At 32.8% G+C, this 23,537-nt stretch overlaps 3 protein-coding genes across 3 annotated transcripts; 2 read left to right on the plus strand and 1 right to left on the minus strand.

Moving 5' to 3' along the window:
• Window positions 1-14: 14 nt before the first annotated feature.
• LOC108568578 lies at window positions 15-2,349 on the minus strand. The gene is made up of 2 exons (XM_017929754.1): window positions 1,296-2,349; window positions 15-1,237 (listed from the first exon to the last, which is right to left on the minus strand). Exons 1-2 carry the CDS (start codon window positions 2,073-2,075, stop codon window positions 776-778), a joined length of 1,242 nt encoding a protein of 413 aa, XP_017785243.1. The 5' UTR covers window positions 2,076-2,349; the 3' UTR covers window positions 15-775.
• Window positions 2,350-5,170: 2,821 nt separating this feature from the next.
• LOC108568569 lies at window positions 5,171-6,480 on the plus strand. The gene is made up of 2 exons (XM_017929743.1): window positions 5,171-5,981; window positions 6,043-6,480. Exons 1-2 carry the CDS (start codon window positions 5,277-5,279, stop codon window positions 6,445-6,447), a joined length of 1,110 nt encoding a protein of 369 aa, XP_017785232.1. The 5' UTR covers window positions 5,171-5,276; the 3' UTR covers window positions 6,448-6,480.
• Window positions 6,481-14,324: 7,844 nt separating this feature from the next.
• LOC108568621 (cartilage oligomeric matrix protein) lies at window positions 14,325-23,471 on the plus strand. Its single transcript, XM_017929819.1, has 13 exons — window positions 14,325-14,501; window positions 17,131-17,298; window positions 18,396-18,619; window positions 19,008-19,203; window positions 19,264-19,695; window positions 20,544-20,644; window positions 20,712-21,182; window positions 21,249-21,356; window positions 21,795-22,141; window positions 22,201-22,376; window positions 22,431-22,746; window positions 22,805-23,226; window positions 23,292-23,471. The coding sequence occupies exons 1-13, from the start codon at window positions 14,423-14,425 to the stop codon at window positions 23,372-23,374; spliced, it is 3,123 nt and encodes a 1,040-aa protein (XP_017785308.1). The 5' UTR covers window positions 14,325-14,422; the 3' UTR covers window positions 23,375-23,471.
• The last annotated feature ends 66 nt before the right edge of the window (window positions 23,472-23,537 follow it).

Genomic DNA, 23,537 nt, shown 5'->3' on the forward strand with positions numbered 1-23,537 from the left:
ATAACTTGCACACATATATGATCCCAAAATCTCAGACATTATCAACAAACTCCAAGGCCGACATGACGCCAGCACTCGCAAACCCAAAAATAAAATCCCAGAAATAGCAAAATTTCTAAGCACCATCAAACCTATGTTCCTTCACCCAGACCCAAACCTTCTCCAACCAATTAACTTAATGTCTATATTACGTATCACACACCATTGTTCATCATTTTTCTTCAGCTTGCATATAAGCACATACCATAAAAAAAACCTTTTTTTTATTCTAATTTGTAAACATCATGTATATATTTTGTATTTTCTGGCTAAATGAGCAACAATCTCACATATACGCCACCCCTTAACAATTACCATTCTCTGTATTGCATATTTACATCGTTTTAAATCGTTAAAAATCACATATATGATTTGAGTTTCAATAGTGATTCGAGTGTGATTTATACATAGTGGTGGGGTATCAGGTGCAATGTTGGAAGTATATCCAACAAACTGAAATCTGCGCGTATTGGGAAATCACAATACCACCACTGTCGTAATTTAATTTAATGGTTGATTTAGAATCATAAGATGATGATATATAACTAACAAATTAATTGTGAGCATTCTTTGCATATTGTTTGAATTTTGATAAATGTATCACGTATGCATTGTGTGCGTATGTTGTTTAAATAATTATTTGTGCACGAGATTTGCTCAGATACATCTGATGTGAATAACAACAAGTGAGGATGAGTTGTGCATTTCAGTAATCTATTTGAATATTTTGCACACATTAATACTCAACTCGGATGAGACCGTTTTCAAGCATATGATCGGTCAGATCTTTGAGCCTTTCGTTTATTTGTTCCTGATTTTTGAATTCCAAACAGAATGTTTCGGATAAGGACATATTGCTGTTCGCGCTTAAATCTGCGTTGTCGATGATTTCGTCGGGTTCCCTCAACGACCCCTTGATTAATAATATGGCCTTGAGATAACCGAACTTGCTGTAGATCTTCCAGTCATTCTTAAGCTCCTCGAAGGTGATGAAATGCTCCACTTCAATTCCGAACATCTTCAGCTGCTTGGAAAGAACTGAGTGATAATACTTGAGGTAATGGTCGAGTTTGTTGAGTAGGTGTTTTGGAGCTCCAGCGTAGAAGAAATTTGAGAGATCCAAGACTGGAGAACCTTTCCTAACCAATTGAAAATCGAGCAAGCGGAGATCTGTGGGTTTTTCCGGGTTGTTCTGATCCTGAAATACATTCGAATATGCGAAGATTTTCTTTACCATATACGGATTTGTAACATACGTTGTATTTGAACATCATGTTGCTGCTCCAGCAATCGCCGTGTGTGATGACGACTTGTTTACCTTTATTGTTGATAATGTGTTCGAAGTATTTCATGACGTTGTCCTTCAACTGCGAAAGGTCGCGTTTGATTTCGTCGTCCTGGTAGAAGTTTTTGATTTGCTCGATGCTCATTTGGTACGCCGTGAAAAACTCGAAGCTGAAGATGCCCGGCGTGAACATGTCGAATAAATCTTTGCTCAAATCGTAGTACTTTTCCAATTTGTAATGTTGGAGGGCGAACGAAATGGCATGGAATTTGGCGTACTCTTTAAAGAGCATCTGGAAATGGGCATCGTCGAACTGATTCATCCGATCCCATAATTGGAAACCGTGTTCTCGTATATTTTCCAGCACGATGATCTCTTCTTTATCCATTTGAATGGATTTGTACAATTTTGGAATGCTTTCGAAACGATCCTCGATGCCCTTCTCCTTCTGGAACTCATCCATGACTGGATAGATGTTCTCGTAGAAATCGATCTCCCGGAGGAAAGAGGTACGTATTGGAACAATGGATCGAAACTCCTCAGATTTTGGGGCGCACTTTATGATCAAGTGAAGATCTTTATCTTTGCTCTTCACGTCGACTTTGGTCATAAAACTCAGGAAACCGTCGCCTTTGGCGGAGCCTGCGCATATCGTGTATTCCGGAACGTGTATCTGTTGCTTCTCGACAATATCTTGAAGCACCTTCTTGACATAATCCTCACATAACACATTTGGTTCAAGTGAACTCATATTTGCTGCTCGTGCTCTAAACTGATGATAACTGGCTCAAAATGGATTTTGTCTCAATTCAATCCCTTCCCCCGGTTCCATCCATCATATCGCTCGCAAGTATGACAATTGATATCTCTCTATTAGCTTGTCCAGTACCAATTAAATGCATCAAAATGATGACAATCTTCATCAGCACTAGCAGCATCAGTGTAAACAGTTACGTAACTAAAACATCAGGCTCCAAACTTCGTCACAATGACAATCAACATTTTGATAATAATAATGTTATTTGTTGTTGTGCCGCAGATAAGACGCGTAGCTTCAAAAATAGCATTAGCAAAAGCGTGAAAAATATCCATATTTTACTGAACGTAATAGAATACATACAGATCTATTTGAGGCACGTTTCGTATTATAAATGAAGTTTGGATATTGCGGAATTTTCTAAATGTTGCGAAATTACAGTATATTTGATACTAAACCTAAACAAATGTGTAATTATTATTTATCATCTTTATTATTATTATTAGTAAATAATGAGAAAATCTAAAATATTTTGAAAATCTTCTTCAAGATGTAATTATATATATATCTATGCACTGATTAGAGCGCACACACACACTCCGAAATAGATTTATTTGAAGCACGTTTAGTCTTATAAATAAGCACAACCCGGTATTATGTCAAGGATCTTTTCCTAAAATATTATTTGATCTTTACGAATCCACAAATATGTTCATTAAATAAACGAGAGTTTGGTGGAATTTACCTCTTTCATCAAAACAAATCTGTAATGTACAATTAATTGACTGTTGTGCAGCTTTTATACTGTAAGTAATATTATGTTATTATAAATAATATACATGAATTCGCAGTGTGCTTATTAAATTGTATATGACAACTCAAAATACATTTGTTTCGTGTTTCATTACACTTAATTTTCTTTCGAATTGTTACGTAAATGCAAAAATTACTGCATTTTAACCATGACATGATTCATATCGAACCTTGAGGTAATTTGTACTAAAAAAAAAAAGCAAGGCCATTCATGTTTTTCTTCCTTAATTTTTTGTCTTTAATTCGGATGAAATCGAGCTGCAAATTTGTTGATCTTTCCATTCTTAATTGATTCTTCAGAAATTCTATTTTTTTTATGACTACTGAATGTTTAACCTTACTCTTTTGTTTTTTAAGCATTCATTTTTTTTTAAATACTTATATATTATTGATAATTTAATCGCAAGTAAAAAAAATGCAAATTAACTTTTAGTATTAAAAATAAACATTAATTTTTAGATTATTATGCGCGTGCCACAAAAGTTTTGTCCTTGATGCAACGGAAGAAGTTTCGCTCAAAATTTGTTTGATTTGCGCTCTTACGTAGTGTAAATAATTTCATGTCTCCTTGGAATATTTTTAGTTTTTCTCTTATTCTGCCGTCAAATTAAACAAACGATGTTGATTTTTCTAACGAAATATACGGAATTTTAGATACGATATCTCACGAATATTATTGTGTAAAAAAAGGAGGGATTTTCGGGTTTTTGTATACAAAGAACGAACTTTCTCAATAATATATTTTCCAATTTGACGTTTTGCAATCTTTCTGGCAACTTCATAGAACTTCTGGTTCTTATCAGTAAAAAAACTGAACAAATGAGATTTCAGGTCATCATAATTAGTTAAAGTTTTACTATTCAAAGAGTTTTGCAAACTTTTAAATAAATGGTAATCTAATAGTACAAGGTCAGGTATATATGCAACATCACTTCCAAATCAACCTCCAATAACTTTCCACGAGTTATCAAAGATGTGTGAGGATTTGTATTGTTTTGGTGGAACATGATTTGCCAATTATGTCTATTATTCTTTGATTGCTTCATTCAGTTTCATTAGTTGTTAAAAGTAAATAGCTGAATTGATCGTTTGATTCCAGCTTTCGGTGTGTTTTGTGCTGTGTTTTGAGCAGCAAAATCGTAGATTCATTTGGATTAGTTACATTCCAATTAAGAGTATGAATATATATACCAAATGCATTTTTTCTATTTTGTTATCATTGAATTATCTAACAATATGTACGCATCGTAAAATATATATATAATATTTGAAGTGCAGCTTAATACAAATAAAAATTAGTTCATTAAAGAATTTAAGAAGATAATCGTTGAGTAATCGCAAACGTTGCTAAATTTTTCTTATTAATTTTCATTGTTCGTACAAATTGTAATGCGACCATAAAATTAAGTTCAATTGCTCTAATAAATGGATCAAACAAGTTAAAAAAAGTTGTTTTTATCATCAAATTATAAACAATAATAATTGCATTCAACAATTGAAACGTAATATTGAGATTGTCAATTTGAAAAATGAAATTTATTTGCTTTAGAGAAAAACAATAATTAAAAAACAAACAAGTTCGAAACTGATTAATTAAGAAGAACGATGTGGTCATCATTACAAATTGCTCCGAGCAAAGTTCACAATTAAATGATGTGAACAGAATAATATTGAAAAAGAAATTTCACTGTTGAGTTTCTACAAGAAAATAATATTAAATAATCAGAAATATAAAAAAAAAATACATATTTTTTTAATTTTACATAAAAGTAAATAATTCGCAATTTGCAACGAGTGGAAATTTCTAAATGAATAATAAAAAATAAGTAAATTTATGATACTATATTGTTCTTATGTGCAAGTTTAAGTTATTTATGATGTTTGATTAGGATCAAGTAGGCTTATTAGACATTTAATTTATGACTTTCGCAATTATGTTTATTTTTTTGCTAAATATTTAAAGATTTTAATTAAAAGAAAAATAGGAATGATAACCGGATCGCACATGCCAGACATTGACTTGTTTATATTATTGATCTATTGCGGCGTGTGTTGAAAATAAAAATGTATTAACTGAAGATGCTTCAAGTTGTTTAATAACAAATAAATGAAAATGCGTTTTCCGCTTATTTTCGTGGGATTCTGTTAGTGTTAAGAGGATAATTGTACAAAACATTTGAGACAATAAGTAAATTACTTCTATTTGTGATTCTACGAATTTCCCCGAGGTCGTTCAGCATTCCGAATCGCGCTTATTATGTATATATATATATATATCTATAGTATTGCAGTGGTAGTAGAATCAGTCAATGTATGCTTGCTGCTGGTGCTAAAACTGCGTCACTTAATTGATCTGTGAATAGATTTGCTTAGTTTACGATCATGGCATGCGTAGAGACATTCATTGAAGATGTTCTGCGGAAGGAGGATCTTCAGGAAGTGTCCATCGAGTACGGCACGAGCAGCGGTGGTTTCGTCGGCGATGTCAGCACTGCTGTTGTGCACCATTCCAGAGGAATCATCAATCTCTTCATCAAGAAGAATGAATCGGAATTGGCCAAAATCATGTCCAAGTATGAGACCAATTTCTACGAGGTGATCGTACCGAAGCTCAACGCGATTTCTGGAAACTCCTGGAGAGACGTTCCCAAGTGCTACCTTTCCACCGAGACTGAGATAATCTTGGAAAACGTGTGCGCCAAAGGCTTCCATCTATGGAAAGAGCTGGGACATCCTTTGAGCAGCGAATATATCGAGGCGGTGCTCAAATGTTACGGGCAATTCCACGGTTTGAGTTTCGCGCTGAAGCAGCTCGAACCTGAAGTCTTCGAAGAGATATCGTTCAGCGATTACGAACCGATGATCTTGGCTTTGAATGCGTACAAGAACGACACGATCATCAGCAACTTCACAGATATCGCGACGAAAAGCTTTGGGGAGGAAGACGAGGAGTGTAAGAAGGCTTTCAAGAAATTCATCAACGATGACATCCTCACCTTTCTGGAGGAACTGAAAGCTGAAGATAAGTACAACGTGATTGTCCATGGAGATTGTTGGACCAATAATTTCATGTTCAGGGAACGCGAGGTAAAGAAATTTACAATTGTAAAATGTTTGTACTAATTATCGTAATTGTTGTTCGTTTCAGGGAGATATCGATGTACGGATGTTGGACTTTCAACTGGCCCGCAAAGCATCTCCGATTGTTGACCTGTCTTACTTTTTGACGACGAGCGGATGTTCCAAAGATGTCTTCAACAACGTCGACGCTTTTTTGAAGATTTACCACGATGCTTTGGTGAATACTTTGGATAGGTTGCACTGCGATCCGGACGTATTTCCTTTTGGTGAACTTAAGAGGCAGTGGTGTAAATACGGTCGGTACGGCACATTTTGGTCTATGGCCATCAGCAAGATGATGATTGCAGACAAGGAAGAAGTAGAAGCAGCGCACACGGATCGCGGAATCTTCCACAGCTTCTACTTCACCTCCAAGAATGAAGCTATATACGATGAACGCATGAATATGATTATAAAATATTTTTTCAAATAATCTAAAGCATTTATTATAATAAGACTTATTCATTTTCAGTACAAATTATTTAACATTTTAGAATAATTCCAATAGATTAATTATACAAATAAATAAATATATATATTCCAAATATCATTTATCCATTTAATAGTACCATTATTTATCTTTTTACAAATATTTTAAACTATTTCAAATTCTCATTTTTCTATTTATCCTTAATCGATTTCAACTATCCAAAACTCAATCAATTTTTATTATATGCAACCAACTTAACTTACACTAATCAGAGTGACCCGTTGTTTTCATTCACATTCTATAGTAATTTAATTATGCACTTTCCAGAGTAAAGCAGTCCCGGCGAGAGTTACTTATATTAATGTATTTCGGGTCAAAGTAACCTGTCTATAGTAACTACATTCTTGAAACATCATCAATATTTGGATTTCAAAGTTGAATAACTTTGGTTTCCATGTACTTAAACGGTATCAGTAATTCTGATATCCAGTGTGCACTGCACCAATACTGTGAATTCTAGGAATTCTTTAATAAAACAAGTAGGACGTACGTTGTGTGACCTATATATGAATGATCGAATGTGCAACCAAAAGTTTCCCTAAAATCTTAGAATTTTGATTGCAAATATCAAGAAGATTCCTGTTTAAAGACAATCTTTTTTTTTAATTTCTTATTATTATAGCAATCTATCATCTGACATAGATATCAAGCCTTATGAATGTGGTAAAAAGAAAAATAAAAAAAATGACACTAAAATTCTTTCTGAAGAGATGATCCAGCAACCCCACTTCACATATACAATAATTATTTATGCACTTGCAAACATTGATTTATTGATTATTAAAATCGGTTGGGTAAGTCTTGCGGTTTAAACCTCTTCAGTCTTCGACGATGACAATCTAATGCAATCTAATGAACAGATTCCTACATCCAAAAGAAAGAGGTGTTTTAAAAGACCAATTTGTTATATTTGCTCAAAAGAAAATTGTCTATTTTGTGCAATAAAATCAGTTTGAAATTATGTGAATTTACATTAAATAATAAGAATTAATCTGCGTTTGTTCTAAAAATCAATAATTTGTTCTTTTTTAATATTTAATAAACAGGTCATTTTGACCCATGGTGGTAATTCTGTATTATTTAGTTACCGTTATTTTCTAACCTATTCAATTTATCCTTATAAAATTAATAATACTATATTTATTGAAACAACTTTAAGATTTGAGTTTCTTTAATACCTAATCAAATCATGATACAAATTCTGATTATAATGTTCTATTGTTAGGCAACTTCTATAACGTCTTTGTATACAATTCACATAAGACTTTTATTAAGATCAAACATCATTTGAGACTTGCATAATAATTTATATAATAATTAAGTTTTCATTAGTTGTTTTACCATAACTTATATAACATGAAATATATTTTTTCATAGAAAAAAAATGTTTTTGATTACAATAGAAAATATATCCTCACTGCATTTTGTTTAATTAACAACGCAAGTATTAATAGATTACTCAATTCACTTATACTTAAAGAATAATAAAAACAATATTTCTAATATAATTATATTAATATTTACACATAAATAAAAAACTAAATTATTTATTTTCAAATTTATTCGTGCCTTTTTTTTAGAATTTCGAAATATTAAGTATTTTGTTTATAAAAGTGATGTGGTTATTATTAGTAATGCATGAAATTATTATTACTCAACAAACTTATTCTAATTAAATACTTTAAGCTTGTAAATGCATTAGCCGAATGCTGAATGACTAAACCAGATTCACTAAATTCGTAATACAAACGCAACTGTTTTTCGTATCAGTTTAAACAAAGAAACAAGTTACTATAACAATATTTATACGTTTTCGCAACAATTCATAGTTGTTTTTTTTTTCAAAATTTTAACAATTTCTTTTTGTTACGAAATGAATAGACATTTGCATAAGTCTTGCAATAATTAAAGCATTTGGATGGCAGAATATTATTAGTCGATATCTCGTGGCCCAGATTCACGTATAATGCTCATTCACATCCGATAACTGACGTCCATTGTCTATCGGGATTAATACTTTTTCTGCGAAACCATCACTAATCTGGGCATTAGTCGCACTCGGCACTTTTTTTTATTGTCGCACACTCGAAGATTTCCACTATTCATTCGCATCTTGCATTTTACATTCTCTCAATTGCACCATTCACAATTCATATATTCATTTTTTAATCAAAAAGCCCAAGAGAATGGGGAATGGCATCAAATACATGAGTTAATTAAAATTTACAATAAAATTATTATTGTAAAGTATTTACAACACATATTCACTAAATTGGTTAGTAGAAAGTATCAACAAAATATTTAATAATTTACTGAAAAATATAACTAATATTTACAAATTGTAAAACCAAATTGTTTTCATTAGAATTACATATTCCACTATCTTCAATACAACTTTCATTAAAAATTTAATTTCATTAAATTGGAATTATTTAAAGATTTCCATGATAGTTTCTACTCCTTTTTTCATAATATATTTATAAATTATTGCTAAACGATAATCTGACCATCTCTTTGGAACTGTTGTAGTTTTATGAAATTAAATTATTAATTTAGATTTGGTTCACTTGAATTACTTTTGTAATTTATAGCGATTTTTATTAATTTGATTATTAAAGAAAATATGTAATTTTAATCACTTATTTTTAAGCATAATTTTAATTTAATTATCTATTAATAACCCAAAATCTATTAATTTGTTAAAAAAAAACTGATTTGTTTTGAAATATTTTTTTTAAATTGGAAAATTAAAGAAATTTTATGCTAAAAAATCATCTATTGCTAAAGTGAGTAATTTTTAAACATTATTTTAATCACATTCTCAATCAATAACATAAAATATAATAATTAGTTAAAAAGGTTAGATTTTGAGATTTTTGCAAGAAAATCTGTAATAAAACGACTGCTAATATTTTTTTGAATCTATTAATTAGTTAAAAAACTTAAGTTTTGTCTGTTAATTACATAAAATCAATTAATTCGTTAAAAAAACTTATTTTTTGAAATTTTCTATAAAATTTGAACAGCATAGAAAAACTGTAACAAAACGTCTGCTAATAAAGTTTTATTTTTAAATCAGTCAGTTTTAAGCATAATTTTAGTTAAATTATCATATAATAACATAAAATCTAATAATTAGTCAAAAACATTAGGTTTTTGAGATTTTTTTTTGTAATTTTCAACTTCATCTGTTAATAAAATTCTATTTAAATTTTTTTTTTTGTAAGTCTCATTTTGGTTACTTCATATTTTAATAACATAAAATTGAAATTTTTATAGTAAAGAAATTCTATGCAAAAACATCTGTTACTATTTTTTTCTTTAAATCAGTTATTTTAAACGAATTATTATTATCTTTACAAACCATTGCTATTGCAAATTACAATCAAATGCAAATTAAAGTATTTGAGTGCGCAAAAAACATTGTCTCATTGCGGGATTAGTAAACCGAACCTTGACTAACCGATGATCTCAACTTCGGAAATTGTGGTTAATTGTATGTAAACCTTCTGTCACATATGCGTAAGTATGAAACGCTTAAACCACACGTGCTCCAGGGTTTCCAAAGACTATCCCAGGAATAAAAGGAAAAGAAACAGAGAGACAAGAAATTGCATAATCTACTAATTGCAAAGCAACCTTGAGTCTATTTCCGTGTGGTCGTTGATTTTTCGCTCTCCTTTAAATATTTACGCTCGCGAAGTACGCGCAATAAACAATACGGTAGAGTATAAACAATTTGTTAGAGAATAAGCAATACGTTAGAGAATAAACATATTTTCCTTAGCTCCTGCTTTCAAAATCAATCGGAAATGATCGGTTAACATTTTATAGTTAACAGATCACATGGATTGTAGTGTTTCTTGAATGTTTAATGATTTGTTATAGGAAAGATTTGAAATAAATCGTTGATGTTGGATTTAGATTCAGAAATAGAAGTATTTCGTCTATAATCATCTCCGATCTATTTGGAATTAATTGCTCTTTCTTTCAGTGCGTGCGAGTGGAAAAACACCTTCCTTTGGGATTAGGTTGTAAAAATAGTGGACATTGCGTATAAATAGAGCTGGAGGCGCGTTCAGATTTATTTTTTTGTTAGTTTTAGTTCTTTCTTTCATCCGGAGAAGGAGAAAGAGCGCGTGGGCTTTTCGAACGCTATTATATAAAGTGGAGAGATACTTTTGTCCCTCGGATGCAGGCATCTCGGTCGGTCTCCTCGAGTTCCTTTTGTATCTCCATATAAGCGGATCCGAATCGCTAATATGCAAAAGAACTTTTGCGGCGACCTTCCATTAAAAGAAGGACCGTCATGTGTCTGTGTGTGTGTATGTGGGATGACCGTTTCTTACGGATATTCGGTGCGCTTAATTTTTGGACACGCCGTTCAGCGTAATTTTAAAATTAGCCTGGTCCACGGTCTTTTTCATAACCACCTACCTAAGAACAACATGAACATGAGACATAGAGAGTAAAAAAAAAAGTCCAATATTTATGTCCAATAATTACAAGATATTAAGCGTAAAATTAATACTTTGAGCTTGCTCATCGCCAGAACAAATTCACCTACCTAAGACTTACAAAGTATTTTTTCTTCCGGCGCTATTTCTACCCCTTTCGGGTTTAACAGCTCTCTTACAAAGTAATGATCTCAAAATCATCTATATAAGATCAATAAGTTCAAAGGATATAAACACACAAAAATTCAATCCTTTTATCCAAAATTTAGAAAAAAAAAAGCGTAAAATTAATACTTTGAACTTGCTCATCGCCCGAACAAAATCATCTACCTAAGACTTGCAAAGTATATAAGAAAATCAAAAACGTAAAAATCCAACATTTATCTCTAATTTTTGCAAGATATTAAGGATGTTTAAAACTTATCGATCTTAAAATCATCTATCTAAGATTAATAAGTTCAAAGGATATAAAAAGACAAAAAATCAAGGGTAAATTAATACTTTGAGCTTGCTCATTCCGAACAAAAATTATCTACCTATGAGCTACAAAATATATACGAAATTAAAAAAAAAAACCGTAAAAATACAACATTAATCACTAGTTTTTGCAGTATTTTAAGTATATAATTAATGTTTACAACTTGATGATTAATTATCTAAGATCTAAAAGTTCAAATGATTTAAACAGGCAAAAATTCAACCCTTTTGTTTAATACTTATAAAAAAAGCGTAAAATTAATACATTGAGCTTCAGATTTTCACACTATGATGCAAGTTTTCGAAATGTCGGCAATGAAACCACAGCAATGTATGAATATTCGCTACATTTTCCAAAATATCCAGCTTTCATATGCATCTTTTGAATCCATTCAATCTATTATAGTTTTCCCATTTTCCAGCGTTAATTTTTAATTTTTTCAAATTTCAACGCGAATTACAGCTAAATGAACGTAACCACAGTAATGTATGAAAACTCGCTAGATTTTCTAAACATCCAACTTTCATATGCATTCAATCTGTTACAGTTTTCGAGAAAATCATTAAAATAAGAAAAAAAAATCGAGCATTTTTTTTCATTATTTCAACACGAATTATCCAAACATACAGTTTTCATTAATTTAAACCAATTAATCTATTATACAATTAAACATACATTTGGTGTTTATTAAATGATTAGCAGAATTTCTTGGGTTCATAGCTATTTTTCTTTGAAATATAGCAATAAAGAATTGCAAATAAATCAATTTTATTTTCTCTAAAAATTTTACTACTTTGTATTTATGATGTTTCGTAAATTAAAACTTGTTGTTGCATAATGTTGGAAACGCAAGGCCAAGCTGACTGCTTATGGTCATGTTCGTTATTACTATGGTAATTGCATCTACGAGGAAGATGATGCTGATCCATTTGTGGTATCATCGAATAAAAATTTAAAAATAAACATTATATGATTAATTGATTATTATTACAACAGATAATCTTTTAATCTTATAATTGTATATGTAACGCTTAAAAATGAGTTGAGTTATTTAGATATCGTATATTAAAAAACATAGAAGTGGTTTTAAAATTAAATAGCATTGATCCATATACAATCGTTGCAGGAGATAGAGAAAAGCTTTCTACTGAAAAATGCGATACGATTATAAAAAAATAACTATATCAGCAATAAAACATAGAATTGTGTATTTCGCTTTATGTAATAATATTATTTACTGTATTTGTTTTAACGAATTTTAACATATATTAACATATGTTCTAACTAGATTATACTTAATGAAATGAACTATGTTAAATGTTATTAAAACCTGTTACATTTTATATGCAATATCTCGCACAATGCGACTTCAATCAGTCCGGATTATAGTAAAAACAATTATACAGAAAACTATAGTTTATTACATAAACTATAGTTTTTTTTCTTTCTTTTATACATTAAATTCCTCAATTAGTAAGGTTTCAAACAGTGCGGGATATTGGATGATATTATAATTAGCATAATATTCTCGAATATTCATTATACAAAAAACATAATAGAAAATTTAATCAATTATTTTAAAATTGAAATTAAAAAATTTGATTATGTAGAAATATTTTATAATATTTGACGATTTTTTTTATACTTGTTATTAAAATATTATCGTAAAAAGTTTCTTCCATTGAAATTTGTTTCGTTTTTACAAATAATTGTATTTTTGTTGATTCATTTAATTTGTTAATGAAATTATTAAAACTAACATTTTGATTGTTTTTATAGTAAAAAAAAACAGCAACAGAAGAAAACAAAATATCAACTTGACTTTAATTAAAAGCTTTGATTTAATTTGTTAATATTTTTAAATTTTATTTGTCAATAGAATTATTTGAAAAGTTAAAAAAAACTGCAGCTGAGGAGAACAAAAATATCAAGTTACTGTACATCATATGTCAAATAAAACAAATCATAACACGACTAAGAATTAAAATTGACAGATTTGATGAGTACAAATCAACCAATTACTTTGTTTGACGTTAAAATATCTTCTAATTGGAAATTTTATAATCAATGTTTGTAGATTAATTTAGAGAATATTCAATTAAATAATTTTGAAGTAAAAGTTCTGATATATTTTATGTAACAATTTAGACAAATCTAACTGCTGATAATTTCAATTAAAATCAAAAGATTTAAGATACACTTAATAATTTGTTCAGTTAATGCTATATTTTTTTAATGGAAAGTGTATTATCAATTTTTGTAGATTAATTATTTTTAAAGTTAAAATCTTGACTTATTTTATGTAATAATAAAATCAAAAACAACTTGATCAAAAGATTTGATTTATACTCATTAAATAGTTAAAATAAATATGCTTAAATTTCATCTAATTGGAAGCTTGATCATCAATTTTTTGTAGATATTTAATGTAATAATAAAAGCAAATATGAATTCTTAAGTAACTAACAAGTATTTCCTAAGCGTATTTTCTTGAAGTAGTTTGCATAATGTTCAATTCGAACATGTCCTATATACGAGTACAGAAGTAGGAAGTGGAGTGTCCGTATCCTGAGATCACTAATTGAGATAACATGCAGTTCGCAAGTTCGGTCATTCGGAAATACGTCTTTTGCGAGCAATAATTCTGTCATCGGTAATGGATAAATTCGATGTAATTGCGTGTCCATTTAGTGTCCCATTTAAGCAGGTCGTCGGTTGTGCGTGTATTCTTGCATGCACATGTATGTATGTATGTGTGTGTGTGAATGCGAGTAAGTGTGTGTATCAATTTGTCGCGTCCCACTCCTGTTGATCCTGCCGTTTGTAGCTTACTCTCTTGGCCTGCTGCTTGGACGAGAAGAGATCACATGCAGTGTGTATCTGGAGTTGGTAGAGTGTGCGAAAAAAAAAAGTCGGCGGTGCGCGTAGGAAAGTTTGTCGAGAAGTCGAAGAAGAAGACAGTAACTGTAACAGAGAGATCGGGATGAGGTTCGACCTGGGGGTGGCCTCATTGGCCTTCGTCTCATTTTGCCTTCTCGTAGATGCAGTCACCTTAGATACCGGTAATGCAAAAAAAAATCCCCTAAAAAAATAATTATGATTTAACCCATTTTACCCTAAATATAAAATAACAACAGCAAAAAAAAATCCCCAAAAAAATAATTTTTATTTAACGATATGTCAGTCACCCTAAATGCAAAACAACAATAAAAAAATCCCCTAAAACCATAATAATTATTTAATCATTCGATGTCACCCTAAATGTAAAATAATTACAAAAAAAAAAATCCCCTAAAAATAATTATTACTTAACCGACGAAGAATAGGGAGATATGTATGTCATCTTAAATAATAACAATATAATGAATAAACCCAATTAACAATTTGACATGCATCTCAAATCCACTATGACACAGTTTCCGAAGAAGTTCTATATTTAAAATGCAATCTTTACTTTTTTTTTTCTTCCCCTTTTAAAATCCTTGGCACGTCGCCAATTTCCGCTTAATCAAACTGAAAACACCTAATTGCATTTCCAAAAATGTGTGTTTAAACCGATTTTTACGCACGTCCGCAGCATTAGTCTCATGAATCTCTCGTCGCTCGGGACATGATATCATTTGTTTCTCTACAATGACAGAATTATGTGATTCACATTTATTTATTATTCAATTACCATTGAAATACCACACGGTATTATTATTATTAGAAACAATGTATTTTCGGATAAATTTGATAACGTAATCCTTTATACATTTATTTTTCATGCAATTGGATACTTTTGTTTTACATCTAATTGCTTTAGCAAACAGTTTAACGTTGATTAAATTACCTCCAGAGTTGATAGAGAATCTGTATATAAATAGAAATGGAATCATTTTTTTTTAAATTTTTTTTTTCTTCAGATAAAAAAATAATTCAAAATGTTACAAGGTTCAGTTTTATACTAACTTTTTCAAACCTTATCACTATGTTTTATTATACACGCTCGTAGATTATAAAGCTAATAAGTTCTAATTTGTTTAACACACATTCAAGAATTTAATGAACAAAATTATGCTTTTTCTGATATACGTTATTTTACCATTTCATCAATAAATTGTGCAATTTTTCATTATTTTAAATACAAAATTTATAGATTGCACAAATAATTAATTGTTCATGAATGTAGACAAATCACATATTACTTCATGTTATTTGTTTTTAAATCAATTCTTAATGATTCGTATTACATTTCGAATTTTATCAAGTAGATTTAGTTGGATCCTAATGTGGGTTTATATTTTTTCCAAATATATATTGTAATACTTTTCCTTATAAGAATTTAAATGTTTTATTCAGAATTTTTATGAGAAGAATATTAATTTTGAATATATTTTTTTTTAATCATCTAAATTGTTTTAATATCTATGGTATTATTATTATGAGAGAATGAAAACTTGACTTCATTAAGACACGATAAGATAATTTTCCATTTGAGTTAATTACTTTCATAAATTAATAATTTATTATTGTTTCAGTAAAATTAGTGAACTTATTCAAACAGTTGTATGTTATATATTATAAGAAAATTAATCAAGTTTTTTATGGAAAAAGTACAATGTTTGAAATTCCATGATGTGTGTATTTTTTTGAGAATTATTTAAAAAATATTGTCGATTTACGATCAAATTTTACAATAATTGAAACAAAATATGTACAATATGCATAAACTTATAAATGCAATTTATAATGTTTTGATGATTGTTTTATGAAAAGAAGTAAACATTTCTAAAAATGTGTATTTTGTCATATAAAAAGCAAATGAAGTAAGTGTTATTACGTAAATTCGGTGGTGAATAAATTATATAAAACTGTATTTTTTTCTTCATCTCAGACTTTGCATCATTTGCATTCGCCTTTTTTGAATGTCCGGTGCGGTTCGGACTCGAATTTCAAACGCCCAAACATAGTTTTTGTTGTTTCGGTCGGCAGGCGCCTTATATTGTTGTTTTGAACAAACAACATATGGTGGTAACGAATGTGAAAGAAAATCATAAATAGTAATATGGAAAAAAAGGTACAGAAAAAAAAAAGTAAACTTGGAATGAATATTAATGGCAAACCTACTTACGGCTTTTGATTGCTCAACGTGTGTACGTATTTACACCCACCTGAAGCACACATGCGCCACGCGAGTGAAAAGACGGAAGAAATCTTCCAACGAATATCGAAGAATCCTTTCAATAATTTCATAAGGGAACGGCGCCAGCGATGAGGAAACTGGGATCGTTGCAGGAATTAAGGATTAAGGAGATCCGTTCACGCATGAAATTGGAAAACATTTAGATTATGGTGCGTTGGCTGAAACAGCCATAGAATTTGTTACAAGGTCTAACTTATATTATACCATTGAATACACGCGCGATCTAAAAGTCGACGTAAAGAAATTTTCAAAAATTTTGCGGTTATCCAATGGGATCAGCTTGTTGGATAACCGCGTTTCTGTGGAACCGAAACCGCGATCTTCGCCGCCTTTCCGCGATTCGAAAGACCTCTTAAAATGCACGCGACGTAATGCGGAACTGCCACAGAAATCCTGTTCTAAAATAATCCATCCTTATATGTCTTTCTCTACCGATATGCAATTGAAGCAGCTATATAAAAAAATAACCGCAATCTGTTAACGTTCTTTTTTTTCTTCAAATGCAGTGGCTTCCAGAGAGCTGGAGGACGTCATCAAAGGGGACAGCATGGTTTTGTCTTTGCGCCACATCAAGGCCAGGAAGCGACACCGCGGACCCGAAACCCTCTTCACCGTCGACTTCCCTGGATCCGAGGAGAAGTTTTCGTTGATTCTGGACAGAAATAGCAAACGAGGTGTGTTACAATTTCCGTTTAAACAACAGCAAGAAACATATACAAATACTTTATATTCATTTAATTTCAATGGCAGCAATAACATATTTATAGCATATTTTAAATGAAAAAACTTAGTATATAATTTATACAAAGTAAATATTTAAATACATCTTTCAATTAAATAAGATTTAAAAGTAACTATTAATAAATTTCCCAAATGAAAAAATGATTACATTATATATTTTAAATTTATGAATTTACAATATCTAAATTAGTCGACTGCAAAAAAAAACGTTTGTGTTACATGCAAACTTCTTGAGTCGTAACTTTATTACTCGTATCTATTAATAATTTTTGTACACCCAGCATAAACAATTCAGACATTGAGAATTAAAGTACGTAGTTTAAAACGGAAATTACCACTTAGATTTGCTACTGAAGAAAAAATAAACTAATTATAATTATACAACAAATTAAATTTTTTAGTTGTTGCAGTTTCGTGTATTTCTTAAAAATGATTGATTTTTGTTTTATTTTGAAAGTAGTAATATTTTATTTTACTGGATATTTTACATCTGGTTGATTTAATATCTAGTCATTACGTTATTTGTTTGAAGTAGTTAATGGTTTAATACTAGATTTTATTATTCTTTCTTTATTTTCAGTTACTTTTTAAACTGAAGACTTTTCTCATTACTTAACGTAACTTATTTTGGTATTGGATATCAATGATTACAAAAAAAACTAAAATAGTATAATTTAATGTCAATAAAAAATGATTAAACAAATTCAGATTTATTGCATAGCATGTAAAATGGAATAAATTGAATGACTTGGATCTTAGATTTTTATTATTGTTTACTGATAGTGTTTTATAGTAATTGCTAGTCATATTCGCTTATTGTTATTTTGTTTTCATTATTTTAGTTTTTTGTTTTAATTATCTGAAACGAGGTCGCAGATTTGATCGTTGGTAAAAACTTAATTAATTTAGTTGTTATTTTATCATTATCGATGGAAAAAAGGTGACAATTGAGTTTGTTGTGAAAAATAATAGTATTATTGTGTTTGGGATGTTTCGATTGGAAATGTACATTTTTTTATTGATGTTTCAGTGATTGTTGAGACTGTGGAGAATGGAAGAGAGAGATCTCAGCACTTCACTGTGGACACGTTGGACGATGATTCTTTGATAAAATCGTTGATCCTTTCCGTGAACCAGGTGAAGCCGGACGCCGACGTGACCCTCTTCATGGACTGCATATCCTACGGTCGAGTGGCGATGCCGAAAACGATGAAGGAGATGTTCTTGGGAATGGAAGAGCCTAAGCTGACGGTGGTAAGATTTGCAACATCTTAGATAATTGCTAATTGCATAAAAATTAACAACATTTTGTAAAAAAAAAATATAATGTATTAATGTCGAACGTTTTCCGTTGACCCGAAAGCAACGATGAGAGTAGCGTTGCCTCTTCTTCAGCGAAGCACGCGGAGCGGTTTCGAGGACGGCATCTCTTTAAGGAGATGTCGGGTTGTGCACACTTATTCACTCTCTCGAATTACGCGTTTCATATAAACGGCGGTGCACTTAATTCCATCGCATTGACCTCGTATGTCTTGCATCGCGATTAACGGCACCGATATCGTCGTTCGCAATACTAGGATTAATAGTTGTAGTTGTAGTAGTAGTGGTTGTAGTAGCTGGATTTATAGAGGACGTATTTCAGATGAGAGAGAAGAAGTACCCGGTCGAGATTGAAGGTCATCATGCTCTGAAGAAGGTACTGGCGAGGAACAACTGCCACCACAAAGACCATCACGATCTGGATAAGTTCTTCAGGAACTACGAAAACGATCACAACATCCAAAGCTACCAACCGGATCATCGCGCCGACATTCCGATAATCTCAGATTTGGACGACAGTACTACTGAACTAATTAATTAATATTTAAAATAAATACTTATTTATTACTTGTTTTTAGATGCGCTTCTGATTGCAATCAACAGACTCATCGACTCAGTGAACAATGCCAACAAAGTTTTGGCGCGTCAAGATGATACCATCAACAGCTTGAAGAGGATCATCGAGGAATGCGAGTTGTGCAAGCAACGTCCTCCATCCATTCAGCAAAGGCCCACATGCGAGACGCATCCACCGAACTGCTTCCCCAGGGTGCAATGCCACGACACCAGTTCCGGTCCAAGATGCGGAAGCTGCCCAAGAGGATACATCGGTGATGGACACACCTGCACACCTGGACGTACGTGCGCCGAACGACCTTGCTTCCACGGCGTTCAGTGTCAGGACACCGCGCAGGGCTACAGATGTGGCCCATGTCCATCAGGATACGAAGGAAACGGAGAGCAGTGCGTTCCTCGCAGATCCAGATGCGATTACAACCCTTGCCATCCCGGTGAGTTAAACATCAAACATTAAGAGCAGTAACGATTCCCAACTCACCACCCGAGTGAAAATTTAGAGTAAAATGCCATGTATTAGAATGATCACTGTACCTGTACATAGTATACACCGTTACCACTAAAATCCGCATCCACTATACACTGCACTATGTCAATACGATATTCTCATTATGTTTTATCTTCAGCGTTCTGTATTCCAGACCATAGACGTTGTTTAAATGGCTCTACCTAAAACAAAAGGCTCATAACAATATTACATTAACAATAATAGCTATGTTTAGTATACACAGATCACACAAGGGGGTGGTTTACCGAATTAAATAAATGTAAAATAGTTAATATTTAAAGAAAACATCTCATGCATATTTTAGTGCTTGTTTTTATTCTTTGGTTCTATTTTTCGGTTCAAAATTTGATAACTATAATGCAAATTATAGTTAAACGAGTCTAATTTTTCTTATATAATTTAGTACTTCTTTTAGGACTTTCAGTCTTATAGTAAAGTATTTCATGTTTAACTGCCGGAATACAACGTAAGTTGATTACCATGGTGACAATAGTGGTCCAACCTAGGAGCTCGTACAAATTCGATAATCCTCCCCTAAACATCGCGCGCACGTTATACATGTTATTTAGATATATTTATAAATATACATTTATATTAATAATACTATTAACATTGAATTTTTGTATTCTGTATCGATGATATTAATATATGAATGTTTCGTTTAACTTGTGCTCGTTTTATTTCCCGCTCCTCCCGTGACGTTCGATGTACATGACATTTTTTTTTCGAAGCGAATTAATTGATCGATTGGGAATAATTGTGTGAGGTTTTTAGGCGTGAGATGCAACCCCCTGGACGCTCCTCCATATTACAGGTGCGACGGTTGTCCAGAAGGTTTCACAGGAAACGGAAGCACCTGCTACGACATCGATGAAGTAAGAAGTTCTTCGATTCAACAATTCTGCAAATCTAAGAGCGTCGTTTTCTTTCATAACGTTTCAGTGCGACTTAGCTCGTCCATGCCATCCGAACGTGGAATGCCAAAACCTCTCACCCGGATACAGATGCAGCTCGTGTCCCGAGGGATTCACCGGCACCGATTCGCACGGCGTGGGATTAGAAGAGGCTGTCAGAAATAGGCAGAGATGTTACGATATAGACGAATGCGCTCACCACAACGGCGGCTGCGTCGAGAACTCCCAGTGCAGGAATACTGAAGGTTCCTTCTCCTGCGGTCCTTGCAATCCCGGTTACGTTGGAAACCAGACAAGGGGATGCCATAAGGGTGAAGGTTACTGTCCGGACGGCACGCACTGCGACCGCATGGCCCAGTGTTTCCACATCGGTAACGGCAGATATTCCTGCAAATGCAAGGTGGGCTGGGCAGGAGACGGTTCGTTGTGCGGCAGAGACAGAGATCTCGATGGATGGCCTGACGTAGATTTAGGATGTTCGCACATCAAATGCAGACAAGTAATTCGTAGACTAAGAGACTTGAAAAATCGTATAATCTAAACACATTCGATTTCAACTTTTCAGGACAACTGCCCAAACATCCCGAATTCGGGACAAGAGGATGCCGATAACGATGGTAAAGGAGACGCGTGCGACGAAGACGCCGACGATGACGGCGTGCTCAATAATCCCGTAAGATGCTATTGGACATATTGCTATTACAATTAAAATATGAATGACATCGACGAATTTAACATTTTCACTTAATCTAGCGTAGTATTATTGTTCATCTGTAGTACAAACCATATTTGTTAACGTACAATGTAATCGATTATTATTTCTATTTATATACACTTACATATATAATATTATAGTTCAAGTTCAATAAAACGTGTAAAACGAGTGAAAAACGACGTGGACACGATTTCCTTTCTTTCTAATAGAAATTATTGATTCTGACCTGAGAAGAACTAATTAAAAGGAAATTGGAAAGTAAGTCAGTAAATGTCGTCAATCTGTTGTTGTCCAGTAGATGTCTATATGTACACTAAATTAGCTCTGCTTTAAACTAACGCCGATGTTGCTTTCGAAGAAGTGGATATTTTAACATAAGCGATGCGTATTTCTTAGGACAATTGCCCTTACGTGTTCAACCCGGATCAGAAGGACTCGGACGAAGGTGGTGGTGATCAGCAGGGCGATGCTTGCGACAATTGCCCCATGATTCCTAACTTGAACCAAGACGATTTGGATAAGGATGGTATTGGAGACGCCTGCGACGACGATATGGATGATGATGGTATTCCAAACGACCGAGACAATTGCCCGAGGAAGGCCAACAGCGACCAAAAGGACTCGGACGGAGATGGTCTGGGAGATGTCTGCGATAACTGTCCCAAAGCCCACAATCCAAATCAGCTCGATTCCAACAACAATCTAGTTGGAGACGTCTGCGATCGAGCCTCGGACATAGATCAGTAAATATAAATCATCGTCCTGTACATATTCGTAAATCGTTAATAAAATTTGATTACAGTGATGGCATCGGAGACCATATGGATAATTGCCGAAGAGTGGCGAACAGCGATCAGTTGGACACGGACGGAGATGGTAAAGGAGACGCGTGCGACACGGACGCCGACAACGATGGAATATTGAACGTTAACGATAACTGTCCGTTGGCTTACAATCCGCGCCAGGAGGACGCTAATCGTAAGTATTTTTGTATATTTAAAGCAACAAGCATTAAATAAACTATAACTGCAGAAAACGGAGTTGGAGATCTTTGCGAGAGCGATTGGGATCAAGACTCCGTCCCGAATGAATTGGACAATTGTCCGAACAACTCGAAGATTTACGCAACGGATTTCAGCACATATCAAACGGTTGTGTTGGATCCAGAAGGTGAATCGCAGATCGATCCTAACTGGGTGATCTACAATAAAGGAGCGGAGATCGTGCAGACAATGAACAGTGACCCTGGACTTGCCGTTGGTTACGATTCTTTCGGTGGTGTTGACTTCGAGGGAACGTTTTTCGTGGACACCGAAGTCGACGATGATTACGTCGGTTTCATCTTCAGGTAACAATAAAAACTCTCTTAAAATTACATCAAATCTAACATGTTCTGATGGTTTCAGTTACCAGAACAATAGGAAGTTCTACACTGTGATGTGGAAGAAGAACTCACAGACGTATTGGCAGGCGACGCCGTTCCGCGCCGTAGCAGAGCCTGGAATCCAATTGAAACTTGTAGATTCGGTCACTGGTCCTGGTCAACTGATGAGGAATTCCTTGTGGCATACCGGAGATACCGAGAATCAGGTGAAACTCTTGTGGAAGGATCCGAGAAATGTCGGATGGAAGGAGCGCACCGCTTACAGGTGGATGCTCCTGCACAGACCCAAGATCGGTTTGATCAGGTTGAGGATCTTCGAAGGTGAAGAGGTGGTTGCCGATTCAGGAAACATTTTCGATTCCACCCTCAAAGGTGGAAGGCTCGGCGTCTTCTGCTTCTCCCAAGAGATGATCATCTGGTCCGATCTGGTTTACAAATGCAGCGGTAATAACATAATTAAATTTTATAAATAATTAATTACAAAAAAAAACATTCAACAATTATTTCAGACGACGTTCCATACGTGATTTACAAGGATCTTCCGGAGAAGCTCAAGAAGAACGTCCACGTGGATTACAACACAAGGAATTGATACGCGCTCATCGACTAGTAATAATATACCAAAACTGCGAGTGCCAACTTCGATGAAAACTTTTACCAACGATTTATCTAGTTTCATTATATTTACTATCCTCATTGTAAAATATTATTTTGTATACGTATATATAGTATAGTTTATATTTGCAATTATTTCT

This window comes from Nicrophorus vespilloides, unplaced genomic scaffold (genome assembly GCF_001412225.1).
Source record: "Nicrophorus vespilloides isolate i.1.1-1 unplaced genomic scaffold, Nicve_v1.0, whole genome shotgun sequence".
Lineage (NCBI taxonomy): Eukaryota > Metazoa > Arthropoda > Insecta > Coleoptera > Silphidae > Nicrophorus > Nicrophorus vespilloides.